Source organism: Ambystoma mexicanum, chromosome 4q, assembly GCF_040938575.1.
Source record: "Ambystoma mexicanum isolate Mex_15411 chromosome 4q, UKY_AmexF1_1, whole genome shotgun sequence".
In the NCBI taxonomy this organism is placed as follows: Eukaryota; Metazoa; Chordata; class Amphibia; order Caudata; family Ambystomatidae; genus Ambystoma; species Ambystoma mexicanum.
This window is the reverse complement of record NC_090928.1, coordinates 328,555,844-328,575,659: the sequence shown is the minus strand read 5'-3', so window position 1 is coordinate 328,575,659 and position 19,816 is coordinate 328,555,844. Positions and strand designations below refer to the sequence as shown.

General features: G+C 46.6%; 1 protein-coding gene across 1 annotated transcript in view; it reads right to left on the bottom strand.

Moving 5' to 3' along the window:
• The window catches only part of TTC27 (tetratricopeptide repeat domain 27), a 1,783,878-nt gene that overhangs the window by 401,840 nt on the left and 1,362,222 nt on the right, over positions 1-19,816 (bottom strand). The window contains exon 11 of the mRNA XM_069607906.1: positions 8,014-8,109. Within this exon, the coding sequence (XP_069464007.1) occupies positions 8,014-8,109 (96 nt within the window). The remainder of the gene's footprint in view (positions 1-8,013; positions 8,110-19,816) is intronic.

Sequence of the window (19,816 nt, the reverse complement as noted above, 5' to 3'; positions counted from 1 at the left end):
TGGACAAGTGCTGGAAGGGGTCCCAGGAGTGTTAAGGGGGAGCCATAGAGGAGAACCTCAGGCTAAGTGCTAGTGCAGGCGACTCTCCAGGGTGGGATGTGGAGCCACCAGCCAGGGGCCGGAAGGGCAGTGCAGCGGGAGGGCGAGGGGTGCTGGTATAGACTGGGAGATAGGCCTGGGATCCTGTGGGATTCATGAGGATCAGGCCACCGGTCACAGCGCCAGTGGGGTGATTAGCAGGCAAGGGAAAGATGGAAAGAGGTAGAGAAGGAAAGTGTTTTGAGCAGTTTCCGTAACTTAAGGAGTTCCAACTCAAGTCTGAGAGGTGCAGGGAGGCTGTTCCAAAGAGAGGCACCAGCCAAGGATTGAGACCTGCCCTTATATTAATGCTGATGCCACTGTCTGGTTAGTATGCCTTGGTGTCATTAGTTAAATTCAGATTGTTCACATGATTCACAATTGTTGGAAACTTACTGTGGCAGAAGCATTGGAATCTAAGGCATGTCACACTGATGGTTCTCGCCTCATTTTTAAATTCGGAATGCAGAGAACAAATAACAGAAGTTAGGTTTTGGCAGAAAACCAGCACGCAGTGCATGCAGGAAGTGGGTATGGCATTTTGGAAACCATTCTCAAAATGGCTGCCAAGATGTCCTGTGTTCTCATGGAACGGTGTGGTACCGAACTCCCCCACAAACTATCAAGGTGAATCGTGGGAGTTAAGATTGTTGCTTCCTGTGTTCCCCCATTGATGTTTCAGGGCCGTCCAAAGCCTTCTGCAGCAATTGCGTGAGCTTCCTTTCCATAGCCATCAGTGAGCCCATTGGCGGATAACCTGCATCTTGTCTCAGTCGTCGCACCTGATATTATGTATACACCTACTAGTTTGGCAGCCAACCAATCAGCTAACGACATGGTTTGAGTAGATGTTGTGTAAGCCTCTTGTCTAACCTTGCCCAGAATTTAAATTGTACCCACTGTACTTTTTGCATGAGATGTTGCTAATGAGATACAGGCTGTTTGCGTAGACCAGTCTTGATAGCACTAGCGATCGAAGAGCCATTGCCCTGTACATGAAGGATAAGTGAATTAGGAGAAGCAGCTTCTGAGAATGGCTCTCAGTTGCAGTTCAAGTGCAAGACTACTAACCATAGTGGTTCCAGGTTTCCTCGCCATTGGGGATGGTACTGGGCATAGTCCCATCTGGACAGGCCAATAGATTGATGTGGTGCTGGAAGAAGCGACTCTGCAAACCATGCATTCCATTTTGGTAGAGTTTAGCTTTAGTCTGTTCGCGCTCATCCATATGTGTAAGGCATGTTTTTAGCTTTGGTGAGTTTGCTGGAAGGTTGCTGTAGCAGGTGAGGTCAGATAAACTGTTGAGTTCCACAAGAGGCGTTCAGTACATTTTGAAAATAAGGTGACAGTGTGGAACATTGGGATACCTCCACAGGTTAATGGGCTTGGCTAGGATTTGTAGGGGGCATAATGGTGGTCTTGGTTCTGTCGGTGAGAAAAGAGGAGATACAGCGAAGAGCTGCTCCTTTTATTCAGATGCATTTCAGTCATTTCAGCAGAATCGTAAGGCTACTGGTATATATGGCTGTCAAGATATCCAAGAGAAGGAGTGGACTGAGTTAACACCTGCATTGTTATTAGTGTATCTTTGATTAAACACTGAGCCAAATCTGAGCCCCTCGTTGTGTCTAAAGCAATGCTTCGTGAAGGTTATTTGTTTCAATGAAATCCCTCAGTTGATTGTATACAGAGTTTTCCAATACTTCTCCAATGAACAGAAAGTTGGAGCTGGTGCAGTAGTTTGTGTACGCTGTTTAAAAAAAAAAAAAGCCCTTACTTAGGCAGTTTTCAAAAGTAAGGGGATACTCTGGTACCAACAGTTATTAAGAAAGTATAAAAACATTGTTGTCAGTTCTGGATGTGTTCTAGTTTTGTCGAGGTTTGGGGGCACAGGTCTTCCAGAGATCATGCTTCATTGCAGGAATCAATGGTATCGAGGCGGTCTTTTTGGGGCGGATTGCAGCTAGAGAGGGAGCACGTTGTGCCTGGGGTGTCATTCCTGTGGTGGAGTGGAGAGGTGAAGGTCCTTTGTTATCCATGTGGCCTTGGATTTGTAGAACTTTTTGCTAAGTGCGTTGAAATTTGGTCACAAAGTTTCCGAGTCGGAATTGAGGTTGTTTTGCATGCTGCAGGTCTTTTTATTCTTGAATGATCTTGAACATCTCCTTTTGTCTCTATTGCACCAATTCTATCTGTAGTGAGTAGTGCACGATTTCTGCCTGGTAGAAACAGTTGTCGCAGGTTTATTTAATTGCAATTGGTTTTTCCTCCAGATTTCCTCCACTTTCTGTTTATTTCCTGAAAGCGATTTAGTTTGGCGATGAACCATTTGGCCAGTTTATTCTTCTGTATGTTTTTTCCGGTGCAATGGCATCCAATGCAAAGTTGATCCAGTTATAAAGGTTGTGGCATGACTTGTCCAGTGTATTTGTTGGTGGGTCCAGAGTAATTGTTAGTTTGGATCCCTCAACGCTTTCCAATAGTGTGTTGATTCTGACTTCTTTCCAGGATCTGGACAATTTGGTGGTCCCAATCGATGGTGGAGCCTCTGTGAAGATTGTGAAAGGAATGGATAGGTTGTATTCCTAGTGAAGGCGGACCAGAGAGCAGAGCGGGATTATGTTTCATTATGAAGGATTTAACAAGGGGGGTCCTGGGAGTCCCTCTGCCAGACATTAGTCCTGGTTACGAGGGACTTACCCAGAGTCTTTAGCTCACTATCTTTCACAGAGAAGAAATATCCCAAACATATCAGTCTTTGTCCTGCCCTGGGGCAGTCCAGCACCGAAATGCGAGGCAATTCTCCTCTGAACAAGAGTACCAACAGAAACCCCAGACACGTGTTTCGGTCTGGTTGGACCTCATCAGTAGGGTGGATCTGTGCCTCTCTAAGAATAGTGAGCAAGGGGTCCACGTCTGGATTCCCCTAGTAACTTAGGGTGAGACCCAAAGTTACTTAAATATGCAGATTTAACAAGGGGGGTCCTGGGAGTCCCTCTGCCAGACATTAGTCCTGGTTACGAGGGACTTACCCAGAGTCTTTAGCTCACTATCTTTCACAGAGAAGAAATATCCCAAACATATCAGTCTTTGTCCTGCCCTGGGGCAGTCCAGCACCGAAATGCGAGGCAATTCTCCTCTGAACAAGAGTACCAACAGAAACCCCAGACACGTGTTTCGGTCTGGTTGGACCTCATCAGTAGGGTGGATCTGTGCCTCTCTAAGAATAGTGAGCAAGGGGTCCACGTCTGGATTCCCCTAGTAACTTAGGGTGAGACCCAAAGTTACTTAAATATGCAGATTTAACAAGGGGGGTCCTGGGAGTCCCTCTGCCAGACATTAGTCCTGGTTACGAGGGACTTACCCAGAGTCTTTAGCTCACTATCTTTCACAGAGAAGAAATATCCCAAACATATCAGTCTTTGTCCTGCCCTGGGGCAGTCCAGCACCGAAATGCGAGGCAATTCTCCTCTGAACAAGAGTACCAACAGAAACCCCAGACACGTGTTTCGGTCTGGTTGGACCTCATCAGTAGGGTGGATCTGTGCCTCTCTAAGAATAGTGAGCAAGGGGTCCACGTCTGGATTCCCCTAGTAACTTAGGGTGAGACCCAAAGTTACTTAAATATGCAGATTTAACAAGGGGGGTCCTGGGAGTCCCTCTGCCAGACATTAGTCCTGGTTACGAGGGACTTACCCAGAGTCTTTAGCTCACTATCTTTCACAGAGAAGAAATATCCCAAACATATCAGTCTTTGTCCTGCCCTGGGGCAGTCCAGCACCGAAATGCGAGGCAATTCTCCTCTGAACAAGAGTACCAACAGAAACCCCAGACACGTGTTTCGGTCTGGTTGGACCTCATCAGTAGGGTGGATCTGTGCCTCTCTAAGAATAGTGAGCAAGGGGTCCACGTCTGGATTCCCCTAGTAACTTAGGGTGAGACCCAAAGTTACTTAAATATGCAGATTTAACAAGGGGGGTCCTGGGAGTCCCTCTGCCAGACATTAGTCCTGGTTACGAGGGACTTACCCAGAGTCTTTAGCTCACTATCTTTCACAGAGAAGAAATATCCCAAACATATCAGTCTTTGTCCTGCCCTGGGGCAGTCCAGCACCGAAATGCGAGGCAATTCTCCTCTGAACAAGAGTACCAACAGAAACCCCAGACACGTGTTTCGGTCTGGTTGGACCTCATCAGTAGGGTGGATCTGTGCCTCTCTAAGAATAGTGAGCAAGGGGTCCACGTCTGGATTCCCCTAGTAACTTAGGGTGAGACCCAAAGTTACTTAAATATGCAGATTTAACAAGGGGGGTCCTGGGAGTCCCTCTGCCAGACATTAGTCCTGGTTACGAGGGACTTACCCAGAGTCTTTAGCTCACTATCTTTCACAGAGAAGAAATATCCCAAACATATCACTCTTTGTCCTGCCCTGGGGCAGTCCAGCACCGAAATGCGAGGCAATTCTCCTCTGAACAAGAGTACCAACAGAAACCCCAGACACGTGTTTCGGTCTGGTTGGACCTCATCAGTAGGGTGGATCTGTGCCTCTCTAAGAATAGTGAGCAAGGGGTCCACGTCTGGATTCCCCTAGTAACTTAGGGTGAGACCCAAAGTTACTTAAATATGCAGATTTAACAAGGGGGGTCCTGGGAGTCCCTCTGCCAGACATTAGTCCTGGTTACGAGGGACTTACCCAGAGTCTTTAGCTCACTATCTTTCACAGAGAAGAAATATCCCAAACATATCAGTCTTTGTCCTGCCCTGGGGCAGTCCAGCACCGAAATGCGAGGCAATTCTCCTCTGAACAAGAGTACCAACAGAAACCCCAGACACGTGTTTCGGTCTGGTTGGACCTCATCAGTAGGGTGGATCTGTGCCTCTCTAAGAATAGTGAGCAAGGGGTCCACGTCTGGATTCCCCTAGTAACTTAGGGTGAGACCCAAAGTTACTTAAATATGCAGATTTAACAAGGGGGGTCCTGGGAGTCCCTCTGCCAGACATTAGTCCTGGTTACGAGGGACTTACCCAGAGTCTTTAGCTCACTATCTTTCACAGAGAAGAAATATCCCAAACATATCAGTCTTTGTCCTGCCCTGGGGCAGTCCAGCACCGAAATGCGAGGCAATTCTCCTCTGAACAAGAGTACCAACAGAAACCCCAGACATGTGTTTCGGTCTGGTTGGACCTCATCAGTAGGGTGGATCTGTGCCTCTCTAAGAGTAGTGAGCAAGGGGTCCACGTCTGGATTCCCCTAGTAACTTAGGGTGAGACCCAAAGTTACTTAAATATGCAGATTTAACAAGGGGGGTCCTGGGAGTCCCTCTGCCAGACATTAGTCCTGGTTACGAGGGACTTACCCAGAGTCTTTAGCTCACTATCTTTCACAGAGAAGAAATATCCCAAACATATCAGTCTTTGTCCTGCCCTGGGGCAGTCCAGCACCGAAATGCGAGGCAATTCTCCTCTGAACAAGAGTACCAACAGAAACCCCAGACACGTGTTTCGGTCTGGTTGGACCTCATCAGTAGGGTGGATCTGTGCCTCTCTAAGAATAGTGAGCAAGGGGTCCACGTCTGGATTCCCCTAGTAACTTAGGGTGAGACCCAAAGTTACTTAAATATGCAGATTTAACAAGGGGGGTCCTGGGAGTCCCTCTGCCAGACATTAGTCCTGGTTACGAGGGACTTACCCAGAGTCTTTAGCTCACTATCTTTCACAGAGAAGAAATATCCCAAACATATCAGGGACTCCCAGGACCCCCCTTGTTAATCTGCATATTTAAGTAACTTTGGGTCTCACCCTAAGTTACTAGGGGAATCCAGACGTGGACCCCTTTCTCACTATTCTTAGAGAGGCACAGATCCACCCTACTGATGAGGTCCAACCAGACCGAAACACGTGTCTGGGGTTTCTGTTGGTACTCTTGTTCAGAGGAGAATTGCCTAGCATTTCGGTGCTGGACTGCCCCAGGGCAGGACAAAGACTGATATGTCTGGGATATTTCTTCTTTGTGAAAGATAGTGAGCTAAAGACTCTGGGTAAGTCTCTCGTAACCAGGACTAATGTCTGGCAGAGGGACTCCCAGGACCCCCCTTGTTAATCATTATGAAGGATGCCACCTATCGTGTGACTAGCTATGTGGGTGGCTTCCCTACTGATTTGCTTCAGATGCAGTGCAGTGATCCTAGCTGCTGCAAAGTATTGTGTGATGGGATGGTCTTTTCACAAGCCAGTTGTTGAAGTCGCTAACTATTGTCAGATATTGGTGATCCACAGAGAGGTGTTTGGATCAGCAGGTTTGTCATCGAAAGCTGGACTGTAAGAAGGTCAGTATATGAGGAAGGGGCTTAGCCATGAGGTGTGAGATGGAGCAGACTAGTGCAAGTGTTTGTCAGTGTAGTGTCGACAGATGTTTAGACTTTGATAAAGTCTATGCAGACCACTGCAGTCAGTCCAACTATTCTAAAGGTACAACGTGTGCATTTTATCTTGAATCCTGGTCGAATACTTTAATGGATGACTTTAATGGAGCGACTGATTACTAGAGACATGGTTTCATGAAAAGTAGATTTATTCGGTCCACAGAGAGAACGTCGGATTTGTCTGATGTCTGTTGATCTTATGTTATGTTGATCAAGAGGCATCTGGTGCCCACCAAGCCATAGTGGGTATTGGCAATGAGAGGCAGGTCCGTGCTTGGCTTGTTTTGTTTTCATTGCTACCCTAGGCTCAACATTAAAACATTCTGATTCTAAAAGGCTGAACAGTTTCTTCCTGAGGTCAGGGTGATAACTCCTAGCATGCTAGGGTGGCTATGGCTGTTGTAGGTTCTCTTGTGATGAAAGGCGTAGTAGGAGATGATTCTTGCAGTCCTATAGTAGATCAGTAGCTTGGTGTGATGGGTAGAAGCAAAACTGGTTGGTAAGGGCTGTATCCTGTTTAATGTTCGAAATATTGTATTATGGATTCAAAAACCACATGCCCATCCAGAAAAACACACAAAACTGACCAAACCCAGCCTTGCACTTACTCAAAAGGGAATGCACATCCACAGTTACCTTTGCCTGTCTGATTGCGTTAAATGAAAGGGCAAGGGCACGTCATAGGTAGAACAATCATGATCCCAGTTTACGGTGCAGACAGAGAGCAATTTTCTACATTCCAGAAAGGCAAAACATTTTCCCCTTAACGGCTCTACTTAGGATGTCTCCCTCTGTGCTCTAAGGGTGGTGGGAGTGTGATACCATCCCCAGGTGCTGTATCTGGTGGACGGGGGGGGGATGCTCGAGGTAAGTTAGGCAAGTGGGTGGTGTAGCTGGTGGGTTGGAATGCTTTAGAGTGTTCGGCTAAGGTTCTTCACCGAGCACTTGGCAGTTGAAGTGGTGACACTATGACAAACACTCACACAGTCTTTAAAAGGACAATGGTAGCCTGATTGGAAGATTCAAATCACAAAGAGAAATCTGGTGTGTTTATAGAACTTGCTCAATGGCAGATGAAAAGCAGTGCAGACAAGGGTACTACAGAAGAGTCCTATTGTCTCACAGATACAGCCAAACAAATGCTAAGGATTTGGATTTCAAGGTATCTTCCAAAGTTCAACTGACACATCAAAAGATGACCAAAGAGATGACAATCCCAAGGTTGGTATAATACAGAAGAATGCCTTTAATACAATTAGAAAAAGGAAACTGAGGTTACTGGAAAATATAACAAAAATGATAATTGTCAAATAGGTCCCACTAAATATTGGATGAAATTTCAATGAAAGGCGATAACTGTGAGGAAATGAAATAGAGGAGGCATAATAACGGTGCTGTCCCCATTGTTAATACAGTTGTTAAATATGCACACGTTAGAGACTGCAAAGGGGTTAGAAAAAAAACAATATATTAAAAATTGCTTTTACATTCAAAACTTTTGCAGTGCAACATACCTGAATCGCCCAAAGAGGAGGCATTTGGGAACTATAAAACATTTTCAGACGTTCCACTACGGATGGACTCTTGTCATCAAATTGGTCCACGAGGGCCTACAAATTAAAGATATTGAGCTAAATTATAAAGTTATATAAGTTGCATGGCTACCGAGCATCTTCAAAAAACTACATTTCAGATGATCATTAGCTTTCACATCATATATTTAACAAGATCAATTAAACAGGCAATCATGAACAGGGGGGTTTATTTGCAACAATTTCGGTAGCACTGACCTCAATCACCTCTGATCTTTAACTACATTACAAACTTAATAGCCAATTCCTTTTGGGTAATCTCCTTCCAAGTTCATACCTCTAATGTCCTCCTCTAATCCACACTTTTGCTAATTAGGGACTTTGTTTCGAGATCATTTGGAATCAGATTTACTTGCACGTTATGGATGAAACTGTGAGGGTTCCATGTTTTTACTGTGGTGGCATTTACTGTGCGGGCCGTTCCTGTGCGGGAAATGCCATGTAGTACATTCCCTTGGCGCCTGCTCCACAACCTGCCTCATTGAAGGGGTGCCCTGCCCTTTATCCCAGCATCCCCTGACTTTTCCTTCAAGGAAACAGCCCCCCTGTTCCCCCTTCAACCCAAACAACCCCCCCCGCTTACTTAATGCAGGACTTTCCAGTCTTGCGACCTCGACAAAGCTGTTCACGACACATCGAAGTTGGTGCACCGATGCGCACTGACAGAGACGTGCGCAAACATGCATACAAGATTCCCCATGAACAGGCTTTCTTACTGCGCCTCAATTGCAGCACCGCAAAGACAAATCAACTCAATAGTACTCTGCTGATTGTTATTTCTTCTAGTAGATGGAGTCTGGTATTCAGACACGGATCACTCATTTGTATTTTATTATTGGCAACAGCAGAGTTTTGATCAAAAATGCAATCCATAGGACAAAGCGCAGTGTTAGCAATCCTTCAAAGGTTGAGAGAAGTTGTGGATATGCAACGAAACAACCATCAATGTGGAGATATAGAATTTAAATGGGCGCAATACAGCACAAACATGGGGGATAGAGGTGGGATGTGCCATGGGAGGGAGGTACACAGAAATGGGGCAGAAGGGGGATGGAAGAATGTTGATAGGACTCCACAACTAGCCCAAGGGGAGGTTGTGATGAATTAACCTCTGGGGCATCAGTGGTGCAGGGATCAATATCAGTTTCTAAGCCATCAATAAGCCCCACACCTCTAGTACACCAGAAGGGATCCGAACAGATTGGAAACACAAGCAAATTATAAACCTCATTGTCCAATTTGCAAATTATAAAGCTCCTTGTCCAATTTTGATAACATGGACGTAATGCCAGGCTCATCTCTGCAAGGTCGTGGTTAGTTGCAACACAGTGAAAATACAATTATTACCCAATGATAAAAGGGACTGTCCAGTCAAAGTTGTGTAAAAATATCACTTCATTGTTATTCAAGGGACAGTTCTAGCACACTGCAAAATACAACCCACCCTGTAAAGGAAGGCAGAGGACAGACGGTTTCAAGAAGGAAAAGGGATGCACTCTGGATACTGACAGGAGGGTACTTGGCAAAGTAATTAATCGCAATAGTTGAAGAATACTTGGTTTCAGCAACAGGTCATAAAATGGCACTAGGGTCCTGCGGCGAAGGGCCAGGGGGACAGAACCACAATGTATCTTGTGCTTCTAGAAGTTCTTGGTGTTCGACATGGTTGAGTCGGTTTCAGGGCGCATTGCAGCTTCTGCAACAGAGTTCAAGACGGGAGACTGCTGTGGGTATCAAGCAGCAGGTAGTACTATTCAACGAGCAAGGCTGGATGGATGGCTGCAGGCTGGCCTACCCGGCGGCTGTGGGCCAGGAATCATTGTCTCAGTGCTGGTTGGCGGGTCTGAAGCACTGGTTGAGGCGTCTCAGATGACGTTAGCGACTGTGGCGGTAGGCTGGTTGATGGTTGTTGATGTACTCCTCCTAGCTTCTTCACTGGGCTTGTGTCGTTTTAAGGGGATTGGCCTGAAGCTGAGAAGAGTGTTGTAGACAACAGTGTTGTCCTTTGTTTGGTTCAGAGACTCTCTGGAACTTCCCACTTAGGAAGCTTGCTGCAGAGGCTAGCAGGGCACGCTGTGTGCTGGCTGGGTACCGGTTCGGAAGCGGATGTAGGGTCCTCTGTATTTAGTATCTCCCTCTGTTCCCTGAGAGATGTTTAGGGGCAGGATCTTGCTTCCCTCGTGGAAATCCTGGCCTTTCTTCACTGGCGGAAGCAGTAAGACAGACTGTACCTTCAGCCAGGGTCCAAGTGAGTTATTCCTGTTACTCCTTGCAAAGTCCTCAGATGATCTGCCCAAAAGAGGGGCTCAGCCCCCTTTTCAAGCCAAATGGACCCAGGTGATTGGTGTAGGCTAAGCCTACCTTAATGAACCAATCCTGGGTCCCCACCAACAATCTCCTGTACGCGTGAAGTCATAACCAGAGTGCTTTACAAGGTAAGGGGTGAAAAATGTAATACTAAGTCCCACCCATCTTCCTGTCTGTTTTGGATCAAAGGGTCGTTCTAGTTAAGGGAGCCATCTATGGTTCCTGATTAAAGCCTCAGGTCACCCTTGAAGTCACAGCGAGAACAGACTTTTGGTATCCGCCAAACATGCTCGTACCTTCTGAATGTGGTCCCCCTGCGGGGATGACTACTGTAAATACATGGTTCCAGACATGACAGGTCAATGGCTTTGATATTGAGAGGCAGGAGCTGGCTTCAGGGTGACACAGAGCATATTAAAGGTTATTGGGGTTTTCCTGTCCTTTCTTAGTCCTGCGACCAGGCCTGTTTGAATTAACTGATTAGTATGCGAGGCTGCCACCAGCAGCTAACAAAGGAAAAGGCGGATCCATGGATTCTTTGCCGGTTAATTAGGCTGGCCATGGCAGGTGGAAGGTTTTGCCTTTCCTCTTCTGAGATGCCTTGATGTACCTGTAGGCTGTGTTCACCCAGAGTACACAGGTCTATATTTGTATGTCGTGCTGTGATCATACGAATACATCTGCAGATTAGCCCCACACATTTTCCGGAGGTTGATCTACCATCATCCAATTTAATTTAAAATGTACAAAAAGCCCAGGCAAGCGCACACCCACAGTGCGGTAGGTCGAATTCCTCACAGAGGGCATTGTGGAGAGAGGGACCCATAACCAAGGCACAGCCGGCAGAGGGGATCCATAACCAGCTCAAGAAGGAGGGGCAGTTTGGGTGGTTGGGGGAGTGCTTTATCAGAGGGACCCAGAACCAACCCAGAGGAAAGGATTGGAGGAAACCAAAACCCACCCAAGTTGGAGGTCAGGATAGGGTTGGGGGTAGAAAGACCCAAAACCAGCCCAAGGGGAATCCAAAGGGATGGATGAGGGGATAAGATGGACCTGGAACTAGCCCAGAGATGTTTAATTGTTCAGAGAAGAACCTCCATCACCCTCATGCTGGAGGACAACAGATACCATGTTATAAAGGGTCCTGGCGACAGTGGTGAGGGTGAATCTGGAAAACTGGCAATAGGATTCAACCTCTTCCATGTGCCCAGGCCATGCGGACAAGTCAGCCTTAGTCAATGGGAAAATATTGTGAGAAAGGATGTTTAAGTGGTGTGGTCAACAGCCAATCAGTCTAATCCATGGGTCTAACAGGGGTTGAGGGCACTGATGGACGGCTTCAGGTGGCCAATGGACCCCGGGTGAATGGCTGCCATGATGGAAAGCTGGCTGGCCACATTTAGAGGGGCCTCTTCAGTATTAGGGCACAGGCCGGTAGATGGGAAAGTTGTGTGGTGAAGTTAGGTTGCAGTGCACGCTACAAATATATATTTTTTTAAAGATTTGTTTTCCTTATTCCATAAGGATACCAATGCTCGGCCTGGTCATGTGGGACAATGAGCACTCAATCCATTATCCTCTTCCTACATTTTGTTAGGGGCTATGGAAGTGCACTGGGGATTGCTCTGTTTGGCAGATTGGGCCTAGGTGAATGGCCACCATTATGATGTCTAGGTGGATGGCCAGCTATGAAGGGGTAAATGAATGTTGTTAAGATGTTAAATGTTGCGCCAGATGATGTTTTACTATTCCCATGATTCACTGTCAGCATCAACTACCAATGTAAAACAGACCATATGTGTGCATACAGGCAACAGTGCTTACTTCATATTCAAGAATTTAGGAATTTTGAACAACAAGTGATTGTAGATACTCTCTGTAACGTTACAGCTTATGGTTGTGCTGTGTTTTATGCAGTCATGGCTCACATGAATTGTATGATTAAATAATGTAGTCTTCCTTTTTGTCGCCTATCTTTGAAGTGCATTTTAGGCACTTCTTTATCACCTACTCTTTGACCTCACATGGTTGGCAATGACGATAAGATGCAGGTGTTACTTTGATTGTTGGTAAGAAATCTTCAGAGCTCAGATCTAGTCATGACATACCATCAGAATCTCTTTTGGAAATATGGGATACATTACTCACCGTAATAATTTTTCTGATGCTTGTATCTGCTTAGATTCACATGCTGTGCATAGGCCGACATCTAGTGGAAGCTGCGGAGTATTACAGTTTGTTTTTCGAAACTAGAAAAGGGGCGTCGAACTATGGCGTGCCAGTAATACTATCCCTAGAGTGACGTCCACTGTACCCATGATCCCTCACACGTGTAGGACCCTCAGATTGTATTTTTATCTGACATGAGGTAGCATGAGGAGTAGCGTGAGTACAGAGTATCCAAGCAGATAGATAAAACTACAAGCATCCATGCACCTTCTCTCAGAGGGGAGGAAGGGCGGGTGCATGTGAATCTAAGCAGATACAAACATTAGAAATACGATTACGGTGAGTAATGTATCCCTTCTGAGGCTTGTGGAATCTGCTTAGATCACATGCTGTGCATAGATTAGCGAGCAGTGTTAGAAGGTGGGATGTGAGAAGGGTCATGAGCGAACAAATGTCTTAGAACCGCTTGTCCCACTTGAGTATCTGTCTTGAAATTAGTGTCAATGCAGTAGTGCTGAGTAAAAGTGTGAATAGAGCTCCATGTAGCTGCTTTGCAAATGGTGTCAAGTGGTACATTTGCAGCGAAGGCCAGCGTGGCCCCGGTGCCTCTTGTAGAGTGGGCCCTTGGCGTAAAAGGCAGAGTTTTATCTGAAAGGGAGTAACACAGCTGGATACATCTGACTATCCATTTCGAGATGGCACCTTTAGAGACGCAATCTCCTCTTCTACCTGTAGCTACGGAGACAAACAGGTGATCTGTCTTTCTTAGCGATCTGGTCTTGTCTACGTAGCAGAGGACCGCTCTTCGCACATCTAGTGTGTGTAGTTCCACCTCAGCAGAGCTTTTGGGTTCTTGGAAGAAGGCCGGAAGCTTAATGGACTGGTTAACATGGAATTTTGAAATGAATTTAGGTGAGATCCTAGGGTGAGTTTGTAGAAGCAGTTTATCCTTATGAACAGTAAAGAAAGGATCCTGCACTGACAGAGCCTGAATTTCACTGACCGTTCTTATGGATGTAATGGCTACTAAGAAGGCAGTTTTATAGGTCAGGTGTTTGAGACTAGCTTAATGCATGAGTTCAAAGGGGGGGTCCCATGAGTTTACCAAGCACCGCATTAAGGTCCCACCCTGGAGGTGGGTTAGAAATTGGAGGGTGGAATCTCTTCACCTCTTCCATAAAGGCTTTGCGAAGTGGCACTTTCCACCATGACACCTTGTTATGGGAGGTGGTGTAGGCTGACAGCGCTGCCAGGTGTACCTTGAGTGAATTAAATACCAACTCTGCATCCAGTAAGTGGAGCATGTAGGTGACAATATTGGAAGGAGTGCAATCAACTGGGTGGATTTGTTTATTCTGGCACCAAATAACGAATCTTTTCCACTCAAAGTAACAGTGCCTTGTGTTCGGTTTCCTTGATTCTTTTAAGATATCCATGCATCTCTGTGGAAATTGAGATGGCCAAACTCTATGACTTCAGGAGCCATGCTGCCAAGTTCATGGAGTTTGGTTGATGATGCACTGTTTGTCCTCCGTGCTGGGAGAGTAGGTTGTACCAGCACTGGAGTCTGATGTGTTCACACACCGCCAGTCTGCGCAGGTGCGGGAACCACGGTTGTCTCGCCCACATGGGAGCAACTAGGATGAGCGTCATCGATTCCCTGTGTATCTTGTTGACCACCTTCCTCATCAGAGGGGTTGGTGAAAAAGCATAGGCAAACATCCCTGACCAGTTCATCCATAGGGTGTTCCACTTGGAGCCTGGCTGGGGGTACCTGGAAGAGAATCCGGGGCATTGTCTGTTTTCGCTTGTGGCAAATAGGTCTATAGTGGGGAAACCCCGCTGTGAGAAGAGGTCTGCTACGACTTCTTCGTGTAGACACCATTTGTATACTTCTGGGAGGTGGGCTTTGCTCAAAGCATCCACTAGTGAATTGAGATCCCCTGGAACATGTTGAGACGACAGGTAAATGTTCCATTTGAGTGCCCATATCCAAATTTTCTGGGCAAGCCTGGACAGATTTGGCGAACGAGTGCCCCCCTGGTTGTTTATGTACAACATTGCGGTCATGCTGTCGGTTAGGATCTGCACTGACAGGTTCAACAGGTGGGGCTCGAAGTGCTCTGAAGACTGCCAGAAGCCCTAGCACGTTGATGTGATTCTTGGCCACTGTCTGAGACCAGAGGCCCCGAGCTGTGTGGCGAAGGGGGTGTGCTCCCCACCCTGACAGGGACGCGTCTGTGGCGACTACGGCCTGTATTTCTGGATCGCAGAAGGGTTTCCCCTTTGAAAGATTCTCTCTTGTCCACCAGCGAAGACTCTGTACTAGTGTTGGCGAAACGACCACTAGATCGTCCCACTGACCACTTGCCTGAGACCACTGTTTCGCCAACCATTCCTGCATGGGCGCACGTGGCGAACCAGGTAAATGCAAGACGCCATCATGCCTAGCAAACGCATCGCTTTGCGAACCCTGGCAACCGGACTGGTACTGAGGAATTTGCAGTAACAGATTCCGAATTCTTTCCTCTGATGGAAAGGCCAACCTCTCTTGGGTGTTTAGGACAGCTCCTAGGAACTGTTTGGAGGTGCTTGGCACCAGGCTTGATTTTTTCTCGTTGATTGAGAAGCCCAAGATCGTTCTTTGAATGTTGGATTTGCAAATTACGGGGGTTCCCCTGTTATGAGCTAGTCGTCCAGAGAACGTTACACTAGGATTGCCTCCCTGTGTAGGTGCGCCGCCACCACCGCCAGTACCTTGGTGAATACCCTTGGAGCCGAGGCTATACCGAAGGGCAGCACCTTGAACTGGCAATGCTGACTGTCCACCTTGAAGCGCAAGAATCTTCTGTGCACTGGGAACATGGAAATATGAAAACAGGCATCTTTCATGTCCAATGTTGCCATGTAATCTCCTTTTTTTAGTAGGGGGATTAGCTCTTGGAGTGCATTCATGCGAAATTTTTGAGGCTTGACATACTTGTTTGCAGGGCGTAAGTCTAATACCGGGTGCATTGTTAGATCTTTTTTTGGCAAAAGGAAGTAAGTTGAAAAATACCCTTGTTTACCTGGTTGCCCGGGACGGGTTCTATCGCGTCCTTTGCAAGAAGAATGATGATCTCCTCGAGGAGGATTCTTTGGTGGTCCAAGGAGTGTATTTTTTGTCTTAGAGGATGGTTTCGTGGGCATTCCAACAGTTCGATACAGTATCCCGCGGACACTGTGGACAGCACCCATCTGTCCGAGGTGATCACTTCCCATGCGTGGGTGAAAGTGGAAATGCGCCCCCCCCTACTGGAGATGCTTGGGAAGGGACCCAGAGCTGAATGTCACTGTTTGTTGTGGGGTGTAGTGCCGCTACCTGGGCTGCTTCTCCCCCTACGATGGCCCCTCTTTTGACCTCAAGCGAAACCTTGTGAAGCCTGTTGGTTGCCTCCCCACGATGTTCGTTGCCCTTGAAAGCAATTAGACCCTCTCTGGGAATTTTACCCACGAGAACAACGAAAATTATTATTCCCTCGTTGGTTTGTGGGTTTATTAGTAAACTGTCCAAGGGGCTTTAGGGTATCATTTGTCCTTGGCTGTTTTGAGTGCCTCCTCGACCGCTTTCCCAAACAAGACATTTGGTTCCACCGGCATGCCAATGAGTGTGGCTTGGGTCTCGGGTTTAAACCCCGACTGCCTCAGCCAAGCGTGTCTCTTGATGACTGTGCCCTCTGCGATGAGCCGGCCTGCATTGTCTGTTTCAAAAGTCGCTTTGAGGATGCATCCGGACACTGATCTCCCTTCCGACGCAAACTGGCCCTTTAGAGGTTCCGGTACGGAGGCAATGAGGGCAGCTACCTGTTCCCATTGGTGACAGTTGTAACTTGCCAGCAGAGTGGTGTTATTAGAAATTCTTGCCTGGTAAGCAGAAGTGGAAGCTACTTTCCTGCCTAGCCCATATATCTTTTTGCTCTCCTTGTCTGGAGGACCTTCAGAGAATGCTAGAGGTGTCCCCGCCCTTTTCCTGGTGGCTGTAACCACCAATGAGTCAGGTTTCAGCTGACCCCTTATGTAAAGTGGGTCGGAGGGGGCGGCCCTGAATACTTTTTCTATTCTTGGGTTAACTGCCCGGGTAAGGTAAGGGGTGAGTAGAGAGGGGTCAATTCTGCGTCGAACAGACTTTAGAATTGGTATGGCTTGGGCAATGGATTTCCTATCCCCCATAATTTGCTTTGCAAAGTCCCTCTCTTCTTGAGCCCCTTGAGTGTCTATCTGAAAGTGGTCTGCAGCTCTAGCTAAGACCTTGGTCAGTAATGGCTGATTATCCACAGGTGAGTCTTTCACCGGTGGGTCCTTGGGAATAGGGGAGTCGAGACTATAGGCATCTGCTTCGTCTTCCTCCTCCTCCTCTTCCTCCTCCTCCTCATCATCATCATCATCATCCTGGTCCTCATCGTCTCCATAATATTCCACCCCTGCCTGGTCATCCAGTGTTTGTATGTCTGGATCTTCATCATACTGATAAGGTTCAATAGTGAGTGGGTTTGAAATCAGGCCCTGAACTGGAGTCTCATTACAGGGTTTTTTACTAGGAGGTTGAGGGTCTTTGGATCCAGGAGGAGTAGAGGTGGCAGGGGCATTCTGATAGCTTAGCAAGTAATCAGGATTTTTCTCATAAAAATTTGCCATAGAAGACATCCTCCTCATCACTCTGTCAAAGTCTTCAGAGCTCCATTCTTTGGAACTGGGAATGACACTTCCTGCTGTGGTTCCTCTTCCATTCCCATATCCTGTGGAATAGGAGGGACAACTTTAGGCCTAGTGACAGGGTCCGGGGCCTTTGACTTCTCAGAAGATTTATGTTTGTGTTTAGAATGTTTTTTCTGTTGTTTCCCCCCTTTCCCATGTGTAGAGGCACGTTTCCCTGACTCTATGGCTTTCCCAGAATCTTTTGACACCTGGCGCCGAGATTCGGAGGTGGGTTTAGGAGGTTCTGTAGTTTTAGAGGACGGACGTCGAGACTCGAAGGCAGACGTAGAACGAACTGCCAGAGTTGACTTTGAACGTGCTGCTTGGGGGTGGAGGTCGGATTCGTCTTCTGATGACCATACCTATGTGACTTTACTTAACATGGCACTTTTAGCAACTGTAGATGGTTGCCGTGTGTCATGAGGCGGACATGACATGGAACGCCCAGAGGAGACTGATTCTGCTGACCGCTCTCCTTGTGCCTTTTTCTGCCGATCACTCGACACGCATGTTGAGTCTCTTGAGAGTTTAGTGTGTTTATATGTAGGTGTATGGGTAGCGCTTATGCTGCCGGGTGTGGTCCCCATAACTGCCCCCCGCCGGACAGTCCTCCGAGGTCGGGGGCTCGCGCTTGGGTGTCTAATGACACTCCTGTGCCCTCGCCGTCCGATACAGCGGCGTTGCTGCCATCACTGAAGGAACCCACAAAGTCCATGATCTCGAGTTGCCTGGAGTAATGGGCCCAACGTTTGGTGGAGCAGTCCTTAAGTGTTTTAGCTTTAAAGAGTTTACACGCTCTGCAATTTGCTTCAGGGTGGTCCCTAGGTAGACCGAGATTACAGGTGTTATGCTCATCTACCCAAGGGAACTACGGTTGCACTTGGGGTGGAATTTAAATGGAGTACTCTCCATATGTTAATATATGGCAGCGGGCGAGTGTATGTAAGAAAATAAACGAGTGGGAGTATGTCCACCCCCCACTCTCCCTACTTGCAGGGCCGAGGTCAGAGGCCTTACGAGGCCCGGGCCGAGGCCAGAGGCCTTCCGAGGCCCAAAGTCTGTCTTGACGGCTGTTCGTTCTCCAGTACCGGCGTCGATCTTCGCAGTAGCAACGTGGGATTTGAGGAAAGGGAATTTTAGGTTAATTTATGATAAATGGTTGAAAGCCAGGGAACTCCGCAACTATGCTTCCGACAAGTATGGCGGAAAAAAACAATCTGAGGTTCCTACACGCCTGAGGGATCATGGGTACAGTGGATGTCACACTAGGGATAGTATTACTGGCACGCCCTAGTTCGACACCCCTTTTTGAGTTTCTAAAAACAAACCAATACTCCGCAGCTTCCACTAGATGTCGGCCTATATGTGATCTAAGCAGATTCCACAAGCCTCAGATAGATATATATATATATATATATATATATATATATTCAATGAAAAAACTTTGTTAAAAGGACGTTATGGTTACAAGTAAAACTGAAAAACCTCAGAAATTCACCAGTTATGGTACGCTAAGCAACCATAACTCGCACCACCATTGTGCACTGCTAAGACTAACACCCAGGACATCAAAAATGACATCACAAATGTCATTGATCATATCACTGATGAAATCACATATCTGGCCCACTGTTTTTGTTCTCTCACATATCTAGGCCAGCTGGTGGTGTGCACTGACAGTCAGAATATTAAAATTCAAAAGGTGCAGTATATCTAGATGTTAACTTTGTCATATGTTCTTAAAGTACTTTCCTTAGGATTTGGTCTCAGCTCATGGTGCATGTACATGGGGAAATAGGCAAGCCTCAAACACACAATTCATTTGTATACATGAAGATAAACGTTAATGCCATTAACATTTTCTGATGATGTTGTTTCTTTCTTCCTTACTTTAGTTTCCCTGTTTGCGTCTCTGATTTGTATGCATTGTGAGTCTTCATATGTATTGTTTGTACTAGCTCAAGTGTGTGGTAAGTCTTGATTTGTTAGCTAATTATTACATGTTTAACATTACACAATCACCCCTGACATCTTGTTACCAACATTATAAACACAACCCCTTGTAGGGATGTTTCATCAAAATTCATTTCACATGTGATGTCATCAGTGATGTCAATGGCATTTGTGATGTCATATTTGATGTCCTGGGTGTTAGTCTTAGCAGTGCACTGTGGTGGCGCGAGTTATGCTGGCTTAGCTTACCATAATTTACGAATTTCTGAGGATTTTCCGTTTTACTTGTAACCATAACGTCCCTTTAACAAAGTTCTTTCAGTGAATTTCATGGGTTTTTACCAGTGCATTCTATTGTCCTACAACTTATTAATATCATACTTACCCCAATATAGTAAAATGTTTGTCTAATTTACAAAGTGTCACCTTACAACTGTGCCATTTCCCACCTTCTAGCATCATTTTTTTAACACTTCTATACTTTTTCCACTCTTTTTGCTTCCGTCGATGTCCGCGAACGTCTGACATCATCGTGGACCTTCCGGACAGTGCCACGCGACCA